The sequence below is a fragment of the Conger conger genome, chromosome 3 (assembly GCF_963514075.1).
Source record: "Conger conger chromosome 3, fConCon1.1, whole genome shotgun sequence".
Lineage (NCBI taxonomy): Eukaryota > Metazoa > Chordata > Actinopteri > Anguilliformes > Congridae > Conger > Conger conger.
In genome coordinates this window covers 18,707,964-18,731,880 of record NC_083762.1, presented here as the reverse complement: position 1 = coordinate 18,731,880, position 23,917 = coordinate 18,707,964, and the positions used below count along the sequence as shown (strand labels likewise).

General features: G+C 43.4%; 1 protein-coding gene across 7 annotated transcripts; it reads right to left on the bottom strand.

Annotated features, from left to right (window-relative positions):
• Positions 1 to 49: 49 nt before the first annotated feature.
• On the bottom strand, positions 50 to 23,367 carry LOC133124632 (polyamine-transporting ATPase 13A3-like). 7 transcript variants are annotated; one of them, XM_061236000.1, is made up of 32 exons: positions 23,135 to 23,367; positions 20,386 to 20,467; positions 19,176 to 19,356; positions 18,372 to 18,545; positions 17,180 to 17,326; positions 16,599 to 16,750; positions 16,082 to 16,151; positions 14,782 to 14,916; positions 13,053 to 13,125; positions 11,988 to 12,119; positions 11,644 to 11,832; positions 10,973 to 11,130; positions 10,300 to 10,488; positions 9,701 to 9,762; positions 9,209 to 9,359; positions 8,997 to 9,113; positions 8,821 to 8,838; positions 8,458 to 8,611; positions 7,687 to 7,807; positions 7,251 to 7,375; positions 6,424 to 6,719; positions 5,793 to 5,872; positions 5,164 to 5,206; positions 4,575 to 4,684; positions 4,068 to 4,164; positions 3,598 to 3,670; positions 3,060 to 3,204; positions 2,573 to 2,808; positions 2,322 to 2,410; positions 1,942 to 2,022; positions 1,236 to 1,325; positions 50 to 1,142 (listed from the first exon to the last, which is right to left on the bottom strand). In XM_061236000.1, the coding sequence occupies exons 3-32, from the start codon at positions 19,311 to 19,313 to the stop codon at positions 933 to 935; spliced, it is 3,855 nt and encodes a 1,284-aa protein (XP_061091984.1). In that variant the 5' UTR covers positions 19,314 to 19,356; positions 20,386 to 20,467; positions 23,135 to 23,367; the 3' UTR covers positions 50 to 932. The 7 variants fall into 7 exon arrangements, with proteins under 7 accessions (XP_061091984.1, XP_061091985.1, XP_061091986.1 ...); XM_061236001.1 differs by having other exon boundaries at positions 19,230 to 19,356; XM_061236002.1 differs by lacking the exon at positions 18,372 to 18,545.
• Positions 23,368 to 23,917: the final 550 nt, after the last annotated feature.

The following is a 23,917-nucleotide window of genomic DNA, read 5'->3' as shown; positions in this document are numbered from 1 at the left end:
TGAATCAGTAGCAATGTGTTTTGAAAAAAAAGAAGACTGTAGCAACACATTGGTTCATAAGTTACAAATTTATTGATGTCACCTCAGGCCTTCTTATATACATATACATATATTAGATTGCATGTTTGCCCAAATATACATACTGGTACATGCTAAAAGAAACAGGTTTAAAGCAATAAGGAGAAAATGTTTAGGCAGCAAGTCTGTTCAACAGAAATGCTGATTTAAAGTGAAAACCACTCTGAAATCTTCATAAGAAATTCATACTACAAAACTGTGCTGTGTTTCAGTTATATACATAACTGGAAATACACAATGGTTTCAAAGCTAACTCTTCTCCTCGACTCACTAGAACAGAATTAATTAGACACATCTGGATGGCTATGACAGATGTATGGGAACTCACACTGTTTACATAGAGCACATTTAGGAGGATTGCCTTTGTTCTTTTTCAGCTTCATTCATTTAGTTTGTTCATTTACTTGTTTGTCTCTCTCTCTCTCTCTCTCTCTCTCTCTCGCGCGCGCGCACACACACACACACACACACACACACACACACACACACACACACACACACACACACACAGTGTTACTATAGCTGCAGGGATTACCCTCCTATTCACATTAAATACTGATAGTCGGATGAAACTCCACAGATTACAGATTTGGCACCTTTCCTTTAAAGATCAAAATATTGACCTGAGAGTAATTCCGGTATTTATTTAAACTGTTGTAGACGAGGGGGGCTTTTCCTTCATTAAATTACAGTATTTTAGGGATCGTTTTTGGAATTTTGGCACAATATCGGTAAGGATACTAATCAAATATAGTCACTCCCGCTAAAAACTGAATCACAAGCACAATTAAGAAAGCATTTAAGCCTTTCCACCACTTTTCCGGGTTCTGTCCCGCCTCCATGGCCACAGCTAGTCAGAGTGGAGTTGTCTGAGGTGCCTGGCCTTGCACAATGCTACTTTCAGGGCAGGAAGGAGGTTTTACTTTAGAGCTAGGATGGGGAGGCCAGCCAGGGTCCAGCAGGAGCTCTTGAGCCAGACGCTGGTATCGGGCTCGGGGAGGGTGGGAACTATGGCAACAGCTACCATGGGGACTCCGCTGCAGTGACATTCCGTCCACTTCCATCTGATGAGAAAGGCAAAAAGCATTCTTAAGGCATCAGCGTTTGGTGATGTGACAAAGCAAAGGACATGGCAATTGGTAGATCAGTTTGCTTACCTGTGAGCAGTGCGTGTCAGTGTGTGGATCATGTAGCTTTTGACCAGTGCACTGCCTCTGCCATATCTCCTTGCAGTCTATGATAATGCTCTTAGAGATAGAGGATTTGGGTTAGGGCCATTACATCCAAATACATGCAAAGCATAATAATATCTGTACCACAAAGCCCTTAATCACTGTTTTATGATGATCTGCTATATAGCATCATGGTGCAATATAACAGTAAAAGTAAATTGATATTGTTATCAGTATATATATATATATATATATATATATATATATATCAGTATATATATATATATATATATATATATATATATATATATGCAATATAATATTTATCAGTAATAAATAATACATTGTGGGAAAGTGCCTGTTACATCAGGGTGGGGGAGAAAAAATGAATAAGCTACATACAGCAAGAGGCCAAAGACGCAGGTCATTGAAATGAATCAGGATGTCAGGAAGGTGTAGAAAAATAATATTCTAATATAATCCAAATTACTGTTGATCTAAAGGATTATAGTTATAACATAAGAATAGTCCATTTTCACATCCCTTTAAAAATGCTAAACAACCATAATTCCAAATGCAGTTGTATCCCTGAGATTCCATAGTATTATTTAATAGTGCAGAACAGAGAAATGTTTAATTAATAAATAGTGGGAATGGAAATGATGGTCAGGACAGTTGCCATATCCCTCACCTCCAGTGTGAAGGCCAGGATCAAGTTTACAACAATCAGGCCCAGCAGCGTCAACCGCCACTCCATAGGTATACAGACCAGCTGGGAGGGACATGGACAGAGTGGTTAACACACACACACACACACACACACACACATGCATACTCACACACACAATGCATACACACGCACACACACACACACACACACACACATGCACAGGCGCACACACATGCTCATGCACACACACACAGGCACACACACACACATGCACACACACAGGCACACACACACACACACACACTGACCTGAAAGAAGTCCTGCAGGGCTCATGCACACACACACACACAGGCACACACACACATGCACACACACAGGCACACACACACACACACACTGACCTGAAAGAAGTCCTGCAGGGCTGGTACAGGATATAGCAATATGACAACCAAGAAACAATAGCAGGACAGGATGCACAGCACAAACAGATCTGCAGGATGCACAGCACAAACAGATCTTAGTTCAGAAGCATACTGGGACAGTTGTATGTTTAAATGTAGCTGTATTGCATTACAAAAATGCTGTAGTGCACAGAAATTCCCCAGTGTACCAAGCTGTGTTTCACAAACGGTATATACTGTGTGCAGCTCACAGTTGGTGTAGAGGGGCTGTCTGAATGGAGGTCCTCTGTTGAAGACCAGGGCTACAGTGAGGTACTGGCAGCCGGATACAAAGAAGAGGCTGGTATTCTGCAGATTCTGGATATTGTGAGACTCGTCCTCCTCTTCATCAGTCATCAGCATCCCGCTCCCATTGGCTGTCATCGCTGATAGGTTCCCAACCAACCAATCAGAGGGGTGAGTCTCATTCTGGGCAGGTTCACAGGAGCTGTGCGTAGAGTTTAGATATGGACACCAGTTGAAATACAGCACATATACCCTTAGAATGAGTATTTTATGAGTATTGGTTGCATTTCCCTCTACTCAAAATCAACAGCAAATAGTAACATTATTACACTGTACCAACTCCCGCTACTTCCGTTTGCCCTCTTTCTTTTATTTTTTTAGCTCTCCCTCCCCTTTCCTGTTTCTTGTCTTCCCCCCACCTTCCCCTCCATTTCCCATTCATCGCTCTCTCACTATGTGTGGGCCAGCAGGAAGGTGGCCGTCTGGAAGGAGAGGGCCAGTAAGATCTGCCCGATGACGGAAAGCAGAAGAGAGGGAGAGAGGAGGGAGGAGGGGGGGCGCTGTGCCACTAACTCAGTCCAGGCGGGGCTGAGGCTCACTGTAAGAGAGAGAGGGGGGTGGAACATGAGTACATTTATCTGTCTGAGCGTCTGTGTGTGTATATGTGTTAGGAGAGTTCTGCATTAGTCTGCAGTTTTCTCATGGTCTGGTGGATTGGGCTTGCATGCCATAAAATGCCATCGTGAATAGAGATGAATAGATATCAAAGTGACTCAATTATTCAGCCACTGAAAGTGAGACCATGAAAGTGTGAATGCCAGCATCTGTGTGGCCACATCATTTTCTGCTATTACATTACAGTCCCCTGTGTACCTGTCCATCTATTCATTCTGTAAGTACAGTAATACTAGAAGTTGTCTCTGCGAGGCTCTAGTAAGTAAGGCTCTGCAGTATGTACACATTGCAAGTGGGACTGTTATAGTTCACTTACTGGTAAAAGCCAAAGACATGATAATGCCGATGTCGATGAACAGATACTGAGAATCTCCCATATTACTGAGGATCTGAAAGACATTAAAACGCCACTTAACTGTTGATGTTCTGACAAACAGACAACAGAGTGTAAAACTGTATGAATGTGTATACGGCCTGTGTGTTGGGGTATTTGTTGTGAGTATATCTGTTCATGAGAGAGTTTTTACTTATGTTTGACAAAATATGTAGGTGTGCACTTAAATGGAGAATACATATTTATGCACGGAGTGTGCCTATTACATTTTTGTGTATATGGGTGTATGTGAGATTGGATGTGTATATGCAAGAGAGAGCGTATGTGTGAGAGAGAAAAGAAGTATATATGCATAAGTGAGTTTATATGTGCATGAAAATGTATTTGCATGCATGAGAGTATACATGTGTGTATGTGTGTGTGTGTTTGCGTAAAGGATCAGAGTGACTCACAGAATAGAGAAGTAGCACACATAGGTACTGGATAATACTGTAGAGGGCCATGAACTTGAACACACAGAAAGATGTCACTAGAGCCGCCCTTCCCTCCCTGAAAAAAGAAATGTCGTTAGTGTCCATTCAAAACCTCTGCGTTTACAACAATAGACAGTTCCAAGGATTCACTTTAATAGTTAAAAAATAAATAAATTAACCATGTTTAAGGCTTGTCAGTATTCACATTTTCACTGGAAGCTTTTTCTTCTTTTCAACATGAAAACAACCCTTTCGTGTCCACCTGAGTGATAAACAGCAGCCATTTTGTGCTAGCTCACCACACATCTGATGTACAGCACAAAAAGATAGCTGACATGTATTCTAGCATTTGTATCATATTACAAGCAGTAATTCACACTGGATAAAGGGGTTTGCCAAATAAACAATGCATAAATAGAACAATACGAATCATACAGTATATACTATCATGCAGGTCCAGGCAGAAAGACACAGTAGGGTCCGTACCTGATGAGGTGTGGCACACAAGAGATGTCTGGGGTTCGAGAGGTGAAGGGAGAGGCCACAGAGGCCTCCAGCTCTGAGAGAGAGATCCCTGTGTGGGCTCGCTTCAGTGCCTGAGAGCAGAGGAAACATCTTACACATACAGTAGTTCCAGGCTTCCAGGCAACATTATTCACACAAAAATGTCAGTGCTCAATATCATAATGTTGGAAGGGTGGAGGACTTTGCTAATGTGCGTTGTTTATGTGCTATTCAATTCAATTCAATGTTATTGGTATAGCGCTTTTCGCATAAGACTTTACAGAGCTTTAGAGAGTAGCAGAAGGGAAGAATAAATACCAGCCCTAAGCCCCAAAATAGCATATGAGGTAAACCACTCCCTTGTGGGGAGAAAAACCGTCAAACTGTGGCAAGAAAAAAAGTCCCAGATGGGAAGGAAACTCGGGAAGGAACCCGGCTATAGGGGCATGCCCATCCTCCTGTGGCCTATAGGTTTAGATGCCATTTGGGAGAGAGCCAATATGAATACATTGTCCTGTGGAATCAACAAACACATCTACACAGACCGACCGATAGCAACAGAGTGTCTTACCCCGCAGTCGTTGGCTCCATCTCCACACATTGCCACATAATAGCTGTGAGTGACAAACAGGTAGGCCGTGGTCAGTGTACACATCAGCATCTTTGTGTCGAGTTTAATGCCATTTGACCTCTATATACGTACATATGTACATCAGTATTTGCATTTGTCCTTCACAATATTTATGTATCAATGTGTCTGTATTACTGAGTTCTGAATCTGCATGTCAGTTTTGAATCAGAATGTGTCAGTGTACAGTATTATTGAATTCTGAATCAGCATGTGTTCTTGTCTAGTATTAGTGAGTTCTAAATCGGCATGTATCAGTGCCTACCAAACATGTTGAGGTTGGTTAGACCTCGAATCACCGTCAGTCATGGAGGTTGATATTAGTACAGCAGAAATGTTTTTATGTTGTCAGTAGTACAAAACACTGATCTATTATAGGTAGTTGTGTCATGACTCGATATAGATCAGCCATGTACACATGATACAGGTTGACAAATCGTTATGTAGTATTAGTGAGTTGTGAATCAGCCTTTGTCTTTGTCTGAATCAGTGTGTATCAGTGTATAGTACTAGAGACTTGTGAATCAGCGTGGTTCAGTATTTCTGTGTGATTCCTGGCTTCAGACACTCACTCCACTTTCTGCAGCTCTTCCACAAGCTGTGTTTTCTGGTCTGGGGCCATTCTGGCATAGACTGTCCCACACAGTAATAACTGCAAAACAACACACACACACATTGATACTCTCCAATTAGTTCAGACTTCTCGTGGCAAAAACATTTTTGCCTATGGTATAAGGTGTTGTGTGATAATGGTGACGCATCTGAACCAAAGGTCTGTGGTATTGTTCCCTCAGGGCGGTTAACTTTAACTTTTGGAAGTGTGCAAAAAGAAAAAATCTGACCATCTCTCATTTGTGATAGTTTTTCCAAGTAATTCTCTTTCACCATTATAAAATAGTTTAAAAAAGTATCACCATATTTTAGCATTCTGTGTGCTGTGTGACATTCACTGTGAGATAATTGACAGCCCACACAGGCCTAATATACTGTACAATAATGGCTAAGTGAGGCCTAGTCCAGCCTCTGTATGAACGCACGATTTACAGGGACACGACTGCAGTTTCAAACATAACACAAACTGGCTCTGTAACCTCAGAGCGAAGTAGGGTTAGGCTGGGGAAGCAGAGGAAGATCCACACCGCGGGGGACAGGACCTGTGCCAGGGGCAGCGGATCGGCTCTCTCCCAGGCCGAAGGGCCTCACCTTGGGCAGCAGCTCGGAGAAGTGCTCCAGGATGATGGCGAAGGTGCGGCCGCTCATGGCGAAGTGGTAGCTGGGCGGGGCGGGGGGCGGCTGTGGGCCCACGCTGACCCGGCTCTCCTGAGGAGCAGCGGGGGACAGCGGGCGTTGCGTGTGGGGGCTGTCCTGGCTGTAGCTCCAGGACACGGTGGCTGGCTGGCCCTCCCGAGGGGACTGGGCCTCGGTGATGATGACCTGCGAGTGGGCTGGGATGAGACCGCACTCCCTAGCCACGGAGACCGCTGTCAGCATGCTGTCACCTGCGGAGAGCACAGCTGTCACTGTCACAAGATCCAGCTTAATGGGTCTAGACTCCATTTACCCCAGCCAGGGCCTCTCTGCGTGCAGTGTGCATGTTCTTCCCATGCCTACATGGGTCTTCTCCAGGTACCCAGGCCAAAGACATGCAGGTTAAGCTAATTGGAGAGTCTAAATAATTGCCTGTTGGTATGCGTGTGAGTTAAACGTGTGTATGCCCTGTGATGGATTGGCAACCTGTCCAAGGTGATTCTTGCCTCTCAATACATGCTGGGATCGGATCCAGACCCCCTGCAATCCTGATCAGGAATCAATGGGTCAGATAATGGATGGATAAATATATGTGAATATGTGAATACTGGAGATGTGAATAAACAAAACTACTGCATCCCAATGACCGTGTGGTTGTGATGTGGATTCACCTGTTACCATGACAGTGCGGATGTCTTGTGGACTCACCTGTTACCATGATGGTGCGGATGTCATGTGGACTCACCTGTTACCATGACAGTGCGGATGTCATGTGGACTCACCTGTTACCATGACGGTGCGGATGTTGGCTCGGTGGAGTTCGGCCAGCACCGGTACTGTCTGGGGCTTCAGTTTATTCTGCAGGATCAGCAGACCCAGAAACTCCATCTCACACTCGATCACCTCACTGTCACAGAAAGAGGGAGATAGATAATTATTCACTTGGGCACATGCATCAATGTAATCCATTTTTATCGTGCTCAAAATATTCTGTTAAAAATATTCTATCGTGCTCAAAATATTAAATAAGGTGTTATGTCTAAATTTAAGACTAAAATATTTGATAAGCTTGGGAGAGGAGGGTGAGACAGATAAAAAAGATAAATCAAAATGCCAAACATTACAATAAACGCTGATTCAGTCACAGAATGACTCAGGAAACCAGCCAAATGGTGCAGAGACACTGAACACAGGGCGAGAGCGGGGCCAGGGGCTGACCGGTTGATGGTGTGCAGGCGGTGCCAGGTGAGCTTGGGTTCGAGCTGCCGATGAGCCAGTGCGATCACTCTCAGACCCTGACGCGTGTAGCTGTCTAGAACCTCCCAGAAATCCCCCGGCACTGTTAACACACATCACACACACACATTCAGACAGGGAAGAGAGGGCTTTTCAACCTCAGACGCTCTGAACAGGTAAGTTACAGTTTGCGAGATTATCTTTTACCCCACACTATGTTATAGGTCCATCGATGAGTTAGCTTGTACTACCCTCTCACATTAGAGACCCACTTTCACAAGATTGTGATTTATTAGGGCCACTAGGATTAACTGATCATTGGTTTTTATGCTGGTCTCCAGATTTATCGACAGCAGCTGTCCACCTGATCAGGCTCATTGTAATGTAAGCTGATGAACTGTCACTTTACTCTAAGGCAACCTCGCTCTTTACAACAAAACATGTATGTCAGACACAATAATAATAATAATAATAATAATCATAATGAGAAGAAGAAGGAGAACAATTTGTTATTTAGCTAAAGCTTTTATCCAAAGCGACTTACAGCTGATTAGACGAATTAGATGAAGCAATCCCCCCGGAGCAATGCAGGGTTAAGGGCCTTGCTCAAGGACCTGACAGCTGTGCGGATCTTATTGTGGCTACACCAGGGTTGGAACCACCAACCTTCCGGGTCCCTGTCAGGTACCTTAGCCACGAGGTTACAGTCTGCCCCTGCTTTCCCTACGCCCCTGCTCCACCCCGCTTCCTCACCTGTCTCTGGGCGGCACAGACGCACCACAGTCTCTGGCGCCCCCTTGAGGTAGGCCCGCAGTCTGCGCTCCCCCAGGACACGAGTCACCACGCTCATGCGCTGCAGCCCGGAGGCGAACGGGAACTGAGCCAACACCCCCACCTCGTATCGCCCCTGGGAGGAGAGCAGGAAGGGACCATTTTACAGGCACAGGCAGATATGGGTCAGACAAACAAGGTAGAGTGGGAAAGATAGGACTATAGTTTGAGTTCAAAGGTAAAAGCAATTAAATGAAAGATTCTACAGCACATTTGTATACAAAAGTGGTCCATGTTCCCTACATGTACTCAAGATAGGAAGGCTGGAATGAAAGAGTTACTTACCATCAGTTCTCTGATATCCTGGCAGGAAGAAAAGCCAAAAGATTGGTACACAGGAATTACTCAACAAAGGGAATTTGTAAGACATTTGTATGAATGTACAATAACATTGATAATATGTGAAGAAATTATAATTCCTTTCTGAAAGTGTCAGTGTGCATGAGTGACCAGGGTCTCACCGGGTCCTGCTCCTGACATGGGGGTGTTTCCAGGGGGTAAGGTTTAGTGGGCCGGACCACGGTGGGCATGATGAGGTCATGGTTGGAGGTCTCATCGGGGCTTGGCTCCTCCAGAACCTGAAAGCAGAGCGGATACACACACAGGAGGTAGCGGTGAGAGACGGCAGGAGTTACACACCAGCAGCTGAGCTCCCACAGGGTACGCTTCTTACCCAGCCTGTGGCCTCAAACATCTTGATATCCAGAGGATCTCCAGTCAACTGTCCCTCAATGCGGGTCAGGGAATGGCAGGACGCCATGGCAATGAGGAAGGGAGAATGAGGCTGGCCCTCTGTTGCTACCTCCTGCTCTGGAGGACTGAACCTAAAGAGAAGTAGAAGTATAAAATCTCTATTCATGACATGCAAGCCAAGCCATCCTTCTCCCTGCCTCTCTCTCTCCCTCTCTCCCTGCCTCTGTCTCTATCTTTCTCTCCCTGCCTCTCTCTCCCTGTCTCTAACTGCCTCCCACCAACTATCTTTCTCTCTCCCCTTGCCTCTCTCTCTCTCTCTCTCTCTCTCTCTCTCTCTCTCTCTCTCTCTCTCTCTCTCTCTCTCTCTCTCTCTCTCTCTCTCTCTCTCTCTCTCTCTCACTCTCTCTCTCTCTCTCTCTCACTCTCCCCCTGCCTCTCTCTTTCTATCTCAAACACACACACACACACATACCTATTGTCCTGAACTGTCTGGATTCCCCACAGGTCAAGACCATCCTCAGTCAGAGTGCCAGTCTGAACACAAAGACACAGTGAGTGCTGAGATCCACGAACCAGCCCAAACAGCACAACACAGATGGGATGGCTGTCCCCTTCCTCATTGGCATGCAGCTGTGTGCCACCACCACAATGAAACAGAGCTCAGAGCTCTGAGGAAACCATATATCTGTGACCTTCATGTATTTCTGCTTCTGTGATTAACACAGAAAATTAAACCAACTGTACCTGACCAGTAAAATGAATCAAACCATGACATAAAATCAGGGGCCTGTTCCACAAAGCAGGATTACTGAGTTAGCCAGACAACAGCACTAAGTAAAACCCAAGAACCCTACAAAACCCGGAACATTTGCCGAACAAAAAATTGGCTTGACCTTGTGCAGTTATCCAGTTAACTCAATAATCATGCTTTGTTGAACAAGCCCCAGGTCTTATCTGCAAACAACTCTATCCATCAGGTACAACCATTTGATTTCTGGGACATTTCAATCGAAAACGCAGCCGGTATTCTGTGATTCTTAAATATGTTCTGCTGCAAGGCGACATCCTGACCTTGTCAAAGCAGACCAGGTTGATCTGACCGCTGGTGTTGATCCTCTGGGGGCTGGTGCAGAAGATGCCCTTCTGCCGCAGGCGATGCTGGGCGTACACAATCCCGGCGGTCATGGCGGCCGGCAGCGCTGGTGGCACCGTGATGGTGATGATGTCCAGGGCCTCCACCAGGATGCGCCCCACTGACTCCTGAGAAGGAGAGGGACAGACCCAGAGACTGTATTACTGACCGTTAAAATGGACGCCATCTACTGGGAAGCACTACCAAAAAGGCAGCCCCCGTCTCTCCCACACTACAAAAACTGACTGTTTTAGTTTTGTAATAAGAGTCTTTTTTTTCCTCACAAGTACAAAATATTAGCTTATTTTAAGTTAATATTTGGTTGACAAGTGAAATTGTCTTATTCCATTGGCAAATCTTGAAATGAGTCAAACTGCCTTACCTCATTAGCAATATTTTTGTTTTATTTAGCAAAAAAGTAAAAGAAATACAATTTCAAGTCTCTATATAAGACTGAGAAAGTCTGACTCATTTCAAGATTTGCCAATGAGGTGAGAACATTTCAGCAGTAACTTAAAATTTATATTTAAAATTAATATTTTCTACTTTTTGCTTATTACGAGACTAAAAAAGCTTGTTAAGACAGGCGTTTTTTGCAGTGCACTCTCTCACCCCCATGGAAGCGCTGATGTAGATGGAGTAGGCCATGCCCCCGGCCGCTACACACACCAGCCCCAGCAGGAAGCGAATGGCATCTCGGTAGAGCTGGAAGTCCGAAGGCTTTGGGTACAGGATGGACCTGACCAGCTGCCCCTTCACTGTGGAGAACCCTGGGAGGGATGGGGAGACCCATTCATGTGCAGACATGAGCACACACAGGATTCCATACGCACGCACACACACATGCATACACACACATACACACACACACACACACACACACATGCACACACACATACATGCGCACATATGCACACACACACACATACATGCGCACACACATACATACACACACACACCACACAAACATACACACACACACACACACACACACCACACATACATACACATACGCACACATAAACACACACACACATACACGCGCACACACTATGTGTCTGATAATACAACTGCATAGAGATGAACCTGATGTGTATGAACATCATGCAACATTAATCCTGCATCAGCATCAGGAACATCATCATCACTGATTGCATCAGTTTCAGTTAAGAACATTCTAATCACATATTTGTGATCTTGCACCTAAACGGGTTAATGGTACCGTAGAATACAGTACATGTATTCCTGTAACACTGTTAAATCACACACACACACACACACACCTGTGCGGACGACCACAGCTCGCACCCTTTCTCCGCTGTAGTAGCGTGTCTGGATAACCTGTGTACCACAGAAGAGGGTGTGTCTGCGATGTTCTTCTGGGTCATACAGGGGCTCTGGGAGGGCACCATCTGGGCCACCACCACAGGGGGACAGCGGCAACTGGGTCTTGGTCACTGGCACACTCTCCCCTGAGGATAATCACAGTGGTACAGTCCATGTATGATTTGATACAGACTGTATTACATGTGAATATAAGCATCCCACTGTCTGTGATATGTAAATGGTTATATGGTTCTAAATATTGCGACTCACTACTATTGTGGTGATTAGAGGAAAGGCTCACCTGTCAGCATGCTCTCATTAACAATACAGGTCCCGCCTATTAAAGCTGCATCACAGGGCATCATCATGCCATTGGCTGGGATTACCATGACATCACCAGGTACTAGGTCCGTTGAAAGGATCTCCTCAGTGTCTGCATGAAAGAAACAAGGAGCTCTAGGCCTTGCAGAGTCTGCAGGTTTTCACACTTAACATAAGCCTCTAAGGACACCAATCGTAAAAAGCCAGAATGAAAGACCTCATTTAACATTTATAATTGAAAATGATTTGTCCTTGAAATAAATACAAAAATGAACTGCCAGGGTACATGAGTTGGATATACCAAGCACACTAAGTAAACGGTTCTAGTTCTACAACTTGTTTGCATACAATCAGTGACCACTTTATTACGTATTTATTACACACATTTTTTTGACTAATTGGTCTTCTGCTGCTATAGCTCATTCACTTCAATGTTTAACATGTTGCGTGTACAGAGATACTCTTCTGCATACCACTGTTAATAGTTATTTGAGTTACTGTCAGCCATTCACCTTTGACCTATCTCATTGACTAGGCGTTTCTCCTACTGAACTGCCGCTCACTAGATATTTTTACTGCACAAACAACAACCCTGTCTGGTACCAACAATCATTCTATGGTCACTTAGATCACATTTCTTCCCCATTCTCATGTTTGGTCTGAACAACAACTGAACCTCTTGACTATGTCAGCATGATTATTCACAGAGTTGCTGCCACATGATTGGCTTATTTGCATGAATGAGCTGCTGTTCAGGTCTACCTAATAAAGTGGTCACTGATTGTATATAGCTAATGTACTTGCGACACTATTCTTCTGGATTTTCCCCTCTGATAAAGAACCTTTAAGCCATTTAATCACACAAGTAATTTCACTACTATCAGGAAAGAGATTTTAATCTCTGTAATGCATTTGTAGTTTTTTGTGGCTTTGCATAAAGTGGAGATCTTGCTGGATTGAGGCCCTCCAGGACTACAGCTGAGAATCCCCTCATCAGAGGAAGCTAAAAATAGACAATTCTGACAATTCTGGGTACCTATCTTACCTTGGTCTCCTCTGTAGATGGTGCACCTCACCACATTGTGGGCAGACACCATGTCATGGAGCAGGATGTATTGCTGTGGGAAACATAGAAAGACACATATAGACTCAGTGAGCACTTTATTAGGTATTTATTAGACTTATTTTTTAGACTTATTTCTTATTTCTTTTATTGGTCATCTGCTGCTGTAGCCCATCCACTGAGGTTTGACGCGTTCTGTGTTCAGTGATGCACTTCTGCATACCCCTGTTGTAATGCATGGTCATTTGCGTTACTGTCAACTTCCTGTCAGCTTCCAGTCTGGACCTTCTCTGACCTCTCTCATTAAAAACATGTTTTTGCCCACAGAACTGCTGCTCACTGATTGTTTTTTGCATAATTCTGTGCAAACTCTAGAGACTGCTGTGCGTGGAAATCACAGGAGACGAGCAGTTTCTGAGATACTCAAACCACCCTGTCTAGCACCAACAATCATTCCACAGTCAAACACACTTCCACAGTCAAACACACATCACATTTTTTCCCATTCTGATATTTTGTATGAAAAACCTCTTGACTATGACTGCATGCTCTTATGCATTTAGTTGCTGCCAAATGATTGGCTGATTAAATATTTGCATTAACAAGCTGGTCTACCTAATAAATTGCTCACTGAGTGTAAATGTATGTAAAGACTATTAAGTAGATAAGTTAGGCAGACAGGGAGGAAATCCCACAGTGATACCGAGAATTACAAAGCAGTACAGAAACAAAGACTAAGGCAGTGTTTGAAACCACATACTAGCATACAACGTGTACTCAATTTCAGATTGATTTTCTTTGAAATTTGATATGAGTAAGTATCCAGTTTCTAACACAGCCCAAGATTTACACATACTGTATATGCACACAAAGCCAATGACTGCAGAGGAGACTGATTTTCTATTGGTCAATGTACTATAATGAAGTAAATGGAAGTGAATGGAGAGATCACTATGATTTTACATGTAGAATCCAGAACACATTGGGTGGCTCCTAAGCCAATCAGGGATGTGATGGATATATTTGACTAATTACACGACCACTGGGCTATTTTGCAGAAGGAAATAAATCTAGCATAGAGATTTAGACTAGATAACAATGCTGTTATTATGTACTTGCCTCAGCATTTTACAACTGTAGCCTAATTGACCAAATGCCTCAGCAGGTGTGCTTTTTTGTGGGATCAGACCTTGGCTCACCAGCTACACACAAGTCCCGACTCAAACAGCTGGCAATACATACTTTGGACAAGAATGTATGCTTGTCTGTGCACGGAAAATGCAGATAAGTTCAATTCATTCCACTTTAAATCAAACAGACCAACAACACACAAAGGTACATCCTGATTACAGATTAAGCTTAGTTCTGGACTAAATAGAGCTTTGTATGGACAAAATTGAATTTAGTCTAGGACTAGGCTTAATCTGTTTTGTGAAACTGGCCGATAATATGTGACAAGCTGCTACTACTACACTGATGCTGAGAGAGCCCCACACACACACACACACACACGCACAAACGAGCGCACACACATGCACACAGTATAGTATCTAGTGAGATGCAATAGATAGACAGAATGGCAGAATAACCTTATGAACTTGTCACTGTGAAGTAGATTGATGGATTTACATACAGTTTACCCTTATGAACAGTATAGACAAAGTAACCTTGCTGACAGTATCAGGTGAGGCAGACAGACATACAGACTAACCTTACGGACAGTATACAGTGAGGTACAGACAGATAGCAGTGACATCATTAAGATAGCTGAGGCGTAGTAATAGTAATCATCCAGAGACCAGAGGATAACACTGAAGACTTGGAAGAGATAGAAAGGGTTGAGCACCTGCCAACGAGAAAGAGAGAGGAATTCATAACTAGGGCCAATTCCTGTACATTGCAGAGAGTGACATGCTTACAAATAACACTGACATTATAATTTGCAACATTTTACACAACATTTTCTGGTGGTTTAGGAACACCAAGGGAACACTTTACATACAGCACTGTACATAAACTGTAAATGGTATCAATTGCGTTTTGAGGAGACAAGAACAATGCAAAAAGTGTTTAATTTGTCATATAGTGGTAGCTAAACATAGCTAACAGAAATCTAGTTTAAATGTTTAATCTAATGAAGATACATTGAGAGGAAACTAGGTTAACATGGAACACTTGTACATAAATGCATCACTTTCTGGTCTTAAGGAAGGGGTCAGAGAAGGGGCAGGCACAAGACCCAGTGTAGGACAGTGTGCTGGTCAGAGTCCTGAGTCTGGAGTCTGGAGCATTGGTGATAAACACAATGATACTCACAGACTAACAATTCTACCATAACTGTGCAACACTTGCTCTATGCTATTCAAGAAAATAGACAAGTCAAGTTTGTCAGACAAAATTGATTATTAAAAGTATGTGTATTGGTATATACAGGTGTCATTGTGTAAAAATAAATTTGATTACACATGCTGACCATACTGGTGGATTGGATTGATTACAACAGAAATTCATTAAAAACCAGCTGTTGGCTCTAGTTTGTTTATCTTTCTAATTCAGGATGGTCTGGAGACTGCTACAAGCTATCTTAGGCATGCTGCATTTTGACACCAACTGACCCGGTAGACAAGAATACTCTCTGACAACCAAGACAACTGAAATAAACCCTCCAAGTGATAATATATTATGAACAAATATAACTTTAGACATCAAGACTAGTCCTAGATTAAATTACATTTTGTAAGGAAATTCTCCAGACAGAAGTCAATTTAGGTCTAATCTGTGTGTGAAACCAGTTTGGTTTCATCATAAGTTAAATGGTTTGTGTTAAAAGAAAATAACGTATGAAAAAGGTCTCTGCCATCTGAAGCCTCTTGGGAGTTTCCATGTTTATATTTATTGGTTCTGCTCTGCTGTGTTTTGTCAGTTTCTGCTCTTGAAACTTGTTTGTACAAACGTCAGTTTCTTCTTGAAGTATGTCTGCAGTGCTACACAGTCTCAGGTCCACACTTTACCTCCTTGACGAGTAGCTTAGGAATAGAAGGCACTTTCACTTCAATCTGATTGATTCCATAGAACAGCCTCCTGAGAGAGAGGGAGACCAAAGCATTACGTACACACAGTACCGTGGTCCAAATAATACATTTGTGCATATACAAAACAGTAATTCTACTTGGTGAGAAACTCCTCGGCTGTAATCTAATGTAAGTGGTAGTATGAGCGTGGCATACCGACACTGTATCATTGCCAGGACTACATTCATTTTGGATTATTACAGTGACCTATGCAATTGCCAGAAATGTCGCTGATTCTTATAAACTGTTGAGTTCATGTTGAGAGTGAATCATCTGAAAAGGGGAACTATAGAAACAGATATCAGTGTCCAGGACGGCAGGGGCACAGGCAGTGCACACATAAAAATAAACAGCTTTATAGAAACTTGGACACACGTGCGCACACACATACACACAAACACACACATACACAAACGCGCACACACACAAACACACACACATACACGCACACACACACCTATATTGCTGTGCACTTGGCGGAAGTCCGGCGCTATGCCGACAGTAGAAGTCTGTCACTGGGACGCCGCAGTCCAGAGCAGTGAGCCGGGCGAAGCCCTGGGACGCGGCGCTCCACACATACACCACTGACTGAAGGCAGAAACACCGCACCTGGCACAGGAAGAGGAAGTGGCAGCAGCCACAGAGTACACAGGAAACACAAGTGCACAGAGGGCAGGCAGAGCGTTAAAAAGAGGGAAGGAAGAGCTGAGAGGGCAAAAGCAATCAGCTTCTGGTTCTCATCTCCCCGCTCAACATGGTTTGACCAGCTCTGCTATGTTTTGAAACAACTGGTAGCTGGTCATTTCAAGCTGGTCATAGCTGGATTTCACAGCAGGGAATACATATATCTAGACATGACACATTTTACACCATACTCAAAGTAATTCACATATGTATGTGTACTTTCATTTACAAAAGTATATGAAGAGACAAATACAAGTATTATGTATGTGCATAGATGTGCATGTGAGTAGTGAGTATGCTACAGTGTCTGTTGATGTATATATGTGTGAGTAAGAGATCTCTATGGTACAGTACCTGTTGAGGTTGTGCACTATCCAGCAGTCCCTTGCTAAAGCTCTGTCCCACCTCTGCTTCCTCTCCTGCTGCACCCAGCCCAAGGGGGTCCACCCCAGCAGCCTGCAGTGTCTGCACCCAAACCCGGAAGTACTGGCCAAACTCATCCTGAGGGACAGAAGCACAGCAGGCAGCTTACACTGGGCCACGACTTTACATACGCAGTTACAGTAGTGTCCTTGACCACAGGAAATACACACATGGATACACACAGGGTTTCTTGGAGGCTCATTGTGTTATGGCACTGGTCCGTTATCCAGAACTTGCCAGGACCATTGTTGGGCAGCACCACAATGCAATGCATATTTAGTGCTAGTGCCACACAGGGAGGGGGAGATTCAGTTGGCCGAGAGTACGGCCTTTCAGGTGTCTTATTGGACATCAGAGACTCTTGTTGGTCAATTGACTGGTCACGTTTTGACTGCCGAGCTTCACATGAAGTGTCATCCTCACAGCAGTGGTGCGCAGTAACAGCACAGACACAGAGCTGAGACTCACAGTGGTGCGCAGTAACAGAACAGACACAAAGCGCTCAGAGAGTCTCAGTGGTGCACAGTAACAGCACAGACACAGAGCACTGAGCAGAGACTCACAGTGGTGCGCAGTAACAGCACAGACGCAGAGCGCTGAGCAGAGACTCACAGTGGTGCGCAGTAACGGCACAGACACAGAGCAGAGACTCACAGTGGTGCACAGTAACGGCACAGACACAGAGCAGAGACTCACAGTGGTGCGCAGTAACAGAACAGATGCAGAGTGCTGAGCAGAGACTCACAGTGGTGCGCAGTAACAGCACAGACACAGAGCAGAGACTCACAGTGGTGCGCAGTAACAGCACAGACACAGAGCAGAGACTCACAGTGGTGCGCAGTAACGGCACAGACACAGAGCAGAGACTCACAGTGGTGCGCAGTAACAGCACAGACACAGAGCAGAGACTCATAGTGGTGCGCAGTAACGGCACAGACACAGAGCAGAGACTCACAGTGGTGCGCAGTAACGGCACAGACACAGAGCAGAGACTCACAGTGGTGCGCAGTAACAGCACAGACACAGAGCAGAGACTCACAGTGGTGCGCAGTAACGGCACAGACACAGAGCAGAGACTCACAGTGGTGCGCAGTAACAGCACAGACACAGAGCAGAGACTCACAGTGGTGCGCAGTAACAGCACAGACGCCAGGTGCAGGGGTGCAGGGGTGCAGGCCCAGCGGACGCTCCACTGGGGCACCCAGAGCAGCAGCAGGGCCAGCAGACCCCCCGAGAGCACGCAGCCCACAGCCAGCACACACAGCCGCCAAGCACACGGCACAAAGCCACACACCTCCTACAGAGAGAGAGAGGGAGGGGGGGAGAGATGGAGAGAGTGGGGGGGGTGGAGAGAGTTAAGAGAGAGAGATAGAGTTGAATTTTAACACAACTTTATTGTAACACTACAACAAAACAGCACAAGGCACAGAAAACACACAAATCACAAGGAAATAGTGAGTAAGCGAGAGAAATAGAGAGATGAGCTAAGTAAGGTGAAGTATGGTGAAAACAACTGTAAGAAAATGACAAAATGACAACAATGACAATGACACAATGTATTGCCGATGCTGCAACAAAAGGTTTTAATTATTACCAAACTTCTGGACGGAAACATGGGAAGATTGCCATCATGGACTGGGGAGGTGACGATATTGCACATTTGTTTTCAGATTTGTTGTTGCATGTTCTAATTTTGTCCATATGTTTGTGTAATACAGCTGCGTTTTGCACTTCTCAGCTACATTAAAATTGTTTTTGAAAAAAATAAGCACATGACTGCATAAGTAATATGTAAATAAAATGTCTGGATTGAAAGTTAAAAACCAGGACCGAGGAGAAAAGTATGCATGTGTGAAAATAATTAGAACAGAGATTAACACAGATAAAACAGAGTGGACTGGATTAAGGAGCGAAGGAGGGAACTGACTGATGGAATGAACGGAGGATTGGAAGGATGGCTGTTGGGGTGCATGGCCCTCACCATCTCCTCCTCCTCCCCGCGGTTGATCCACTGGCCAGCTGTTCTCTCTGCATCCCTCCACCTCTCCTTCTCCACTCTCTCCATCGCTCCTTCCGATGTACCTCCCTCCTACTCCAGCTCCACAGCCCTATATGAGATGGGCCAGGGGGGAGAGACAAGGAGGCAAGGTGTCAGCATAGAATATATCTCTCTCTGACAATGTGAGCACATCGTTTTGCTAATGCTGCGTCAATACAATGATTGTACCCTGGCCTGGCAATAAATCTGCAATGTCTTAGTAGGTTAATGACTTTCCATGCTTTGTTTTGAAAGCCTTCTCCAGTACTGCTCTGAGTATGGCTTCAGTGCAAGTACAAGAGAGTAATGCATACCCAATTTAATGAGGAGCTGAAAATAGTATATACTTCAACAAAATAAAACAAAGTGTTCAGCTTTCTTTTGTTGAGCTATAGTCCCAGTTCTACATTCGGTCTCTCAATACCAGGGTTAACATTCACTTCATCATATTCAATAAGACTGAGCAGGGAAAATATGGATCCCAAAATTTCTGAGAAACACTCCAAATACATATTTCTGCAAGTAACAATTACTGCTACTACTTTTAGTTAAATATATTATTCATGTGTTATAAACGGAGACCTTTTAACAAACTGTGTTGAAGCTAATACGAAATGTGCTTAACTAGCCTTGGAGGTGTGTTAAAAACAACACGAGAGTGGAGCATTAAGATTTCATAATGGTTCAGTAATATGTTGTAATAGCACAGCCGGCTGGTGTGACATTACAGTGAATGATTACCTTGAGGAGGCAATCACTGACAGTATCCTGCTGTCTAACAAGCTGTGAAAATACGACTATAACAAATAACTGAGGGCCTACATTCCCAAGTTCTAATATGATAGTAACATGGTTTCAATTAACATACAAGGTGATATTTCTGTAAGAAAACTAAAAAACATTTCTGAAGTGAAAATCTGAAAATGGTGAGAACAAACACAAGAGACTGGGAGGACTGGGAAAAAGCAATCTATGAGGAAGGTTGGAATGGGGAAATTGAGAGACAGAGAAAGAGGGAGCCAGGAAAAGAGAAGCAGAGAGAGAGAGAGAGAGAGAGAGAGAGCCAAACCCAGGAGCCACTGGACAGACAGCAGCTCACCACGGTGTGAGTTACAGTGTCAGCTGAACGGGCCACGGTCCACACTCCACACCCTACTACACTGGGGCAGTCTGAGCAGAAGCTGGAGACAGAAAAAAAAAAAAACAGCTCAAACAAATGTGCACAGCAACACAGTCAATACATGCTTACTGCACATATGTATATTGAGTAGTAAGTAGCTCAACAGAAACAGTTAACCAGCACATGTACAAAAGATATATGTATTTTACATAACGCAGTCAATGTGATGTACTGTCAATGTGCCAGTTCAAGTCAGTGTGTCAGTTGGCAGGTGTTTCAGCGTATCTGTGAAGGTGAGTGTTTGTTTACAGTATGTTAACGTAGCAGTGCTTGGATTGTAGTTGTGGTGGTTTAAAGTAATGATTTTCTTAGGATTGTTGCAGTGTATTCGAGAGTTACATTTTGAGGATTTCTATCAGCCTGCTTTATTAATACTTTCTTGGGTGTCAGCATGTTTGTGTTAATGTCCAGGAGATGATAAGTAGGTTTATTTGTGTTTTGGTGAGACAGTGTGAATGCTAGTGCTAATATCTAGGAGTAGAGGAGTTGGTTTTTATGTTCATGTGTTTGAGCGAACTCAACGTTGCATTAGCATTTCAGTGTGCAGGATAGTGCTGAGTCGAGCTGTTCCCATTGGCTGATACACTCAGCACAACTCTAAAGTCTCTCAGCAGTTGACTTAAATAGGCAGGAAAAAAATCATGCCACTGGCTACATTATCATGTTCACTTTGGCTTTACCCTCTACCACTGAATCATAGGCAGCCTATCATAAGGAACCTCAGGAATTACAATAAAGACAAGGTGAAAATTATTGTGATTTGCAATATCCTAATTTCTAACTTCCCATTTCAAGATCTAATGGAAAATTGTCAGTCACTCTCAATAGTTCTTTTCACGTGCACCTGTAATTCTGATATGTTTGGAGTAAACAGACAGAATGTATCGCGTTTTAGTAATGGGTATCAGTAATACACAGTCAGTTGAAGTGACTAGTCTTTGTGCTCCAGACCCACTGGCAGGGCATGAGACTGAGTGAAAGTAGTGTACATGGTCTCAGTGTCCTAATGCATGGGTTTGAAGGTCTCGGCTCCATAGCTGCTTTCACATGGTCCTTGCTGGTATTAGAGATGATGTAATGGACCAATAATACAGGGGTACATCGACCGGTCACCACAGGGAGAGCACCTGACAATGATCCTCTTAACACCAACACTCAAATTCCACCCCAGCGAACCAACTGGGTCAGGGTAACCACAGTAACCCCACTAATGAACAAAATTCTTGCTATGTTGCCATAACAACATCACCTCACAACTGACTTACTGTCTGACATATAATGTTGCCACAGAATTGCTGTGGAGACACTTGTTACCCAGCCATCCTTATACAAAAATGAATCCATCCTAAAAAGATATGATATTTTCAAAAAACATATTTTCAAAATTGCTATTTTTATGTTCAGCCAAGCCTCCTACATTACATGGATATCAAACCTTCTGCATTTAACTTAAAAATTCACTTCAGTTTTTAGAAATTGTATAGTCTCCCCAAAATACCTGTTTTTTTTGCCTCACATCCACATTTTTTTTTTCATTTTGTGTCCAAATGTCACATCCATAACGCTGGAATTTCCCAAATACAAATACCCCCACAAGACGCAAATTAATCAATTCAAAGTGTAGAGATAATATCAACAATCACAATACAGTTCTGATCATATCTCATTTTTACTAAATGATCATACACAATAAAATGATAACTATGATGTTAAATGCTCTCGTTTAGCTATTTGAAGTCTCTATATATGGGTAGTTGAGAGCTACTGTCTGATGAGGTGTCAGTAGCTCTCAGCTAAGGGTGATATCTCCACGGGTCAGTTACTCATCAAAATGTCTGCATAAACACACACACGTGCACATACATGCGTATATGCGAAAGTTATTTCTTGATACATGTCCATGAATTGTTTCCATTAAGAACCACAATAGTATTAACGTTATAGGGATGTCTGACAGGACTCGTAGACCTGACTATGTTCTGCATCAAGTTATCACAATTATTCGTTGGCATCAGCTACTGCTGACATTGTAATTTGGGTGGACAAAAATCACCAATATTCATGTTGAAGTTAACGTTAGTTTTAGGTAGGCTACACAAGTGCAAATTAGGTTACCTTATGGACGATTACTGAAAATAATTAGTGTAAACATAAAACCGTGGGTTCAAACGTTTGCCTTAACCTTATTATATTCCAGTAACAGGGACTACAGTAGTGCAAAGTTATTATCTTACCATTCTTCCTCGCACTCTCTATAAACTCAGCTCGTTAATGTAAACTCAGGTTGACTGAGTTTCAGACATCTAACGTTACACAAAGCGCATAACAGTACGTCTCCGTCGTCACTGTTTTACACAAGCTATCAACACACCTAGCTAGCTATATTACTTATTTGACACCGACATGTATTTTGACAGACTAAAACGTAGCTAACTACTGTACCACAGACGCCATCATCAGTGGTCAAAATGATTGACAGGAGAGTACGTTGGCACAGCTTGCAAAATACAACCATTCAACCAAATTCTGTCTCATACATGGAACAACGCCATAACATGAAGTCGATCGAATAGCTGGGATAGCTTATTTATTTAATATAGCTGGCTACACACATATTACCTATCTCACCAGCAAGCTACCTAGCTAGCGATGATGTATTGATAATTACCCGGGTCTGGGTCAACATATCATCTCCTCTTTCGTGAGCTCTTATTCGGGACGTCTTGACCTGAGAAACAAGATTGTAGGCTGAAAAATGTGACTTATGTAATACGGGGTCGGAGTGTCCTTTTATATTTATCAGCAGTTTTTTTGTTTTGGTTTTTTTGCGTTTGCGTTCCCTCTGCTTTCCCTTATCGCCAGAGTGGTCCTCTTCTACGGTATTATATCCTCTCTCTCTAGGACCACAGCTGATGCCAAAAGCCAGCTTGAAAAGGAAGTGTTGGCATTTCATGTACAGCTGCATCTCAGGAATTGTAGTTTCTCCATTACTACTTCATCGTTTTGCAGAGGAAAAATGTAGTCCAACTGCCCACTGCAGCATCAATGATTTATATGGACTTATAAGAGGCTATGTGCACGTTGAATATTTCGCTGAGTGATAAAACCTATCCTAATAAATATATGATTCAAATAAACGTTTTGGGAAAATTGCAATTTATGTTAAGTAATTTACAGTTCATATTGAAAAATCAATAGGATCCGAGGCAGTTACGCACAACAAACAACCGATGCAGTACATACTTAACAACGGCAGGTGGAGCAAGAGGTTCAGTCACTTCCATTTAGTACAGTACGCTCCACAACCATTTTCCTGGATACAACGCCTTTGCACCACGCAAAGGTTTTAGACGTTTCGTCAGCAGCTTTGATGACGAGTCTGTAAATGTATATGTAAAAAGTGGGACAGGTAGCTAGATATTGTTTCTCAGCCTGACAATGTGTGGTAAAA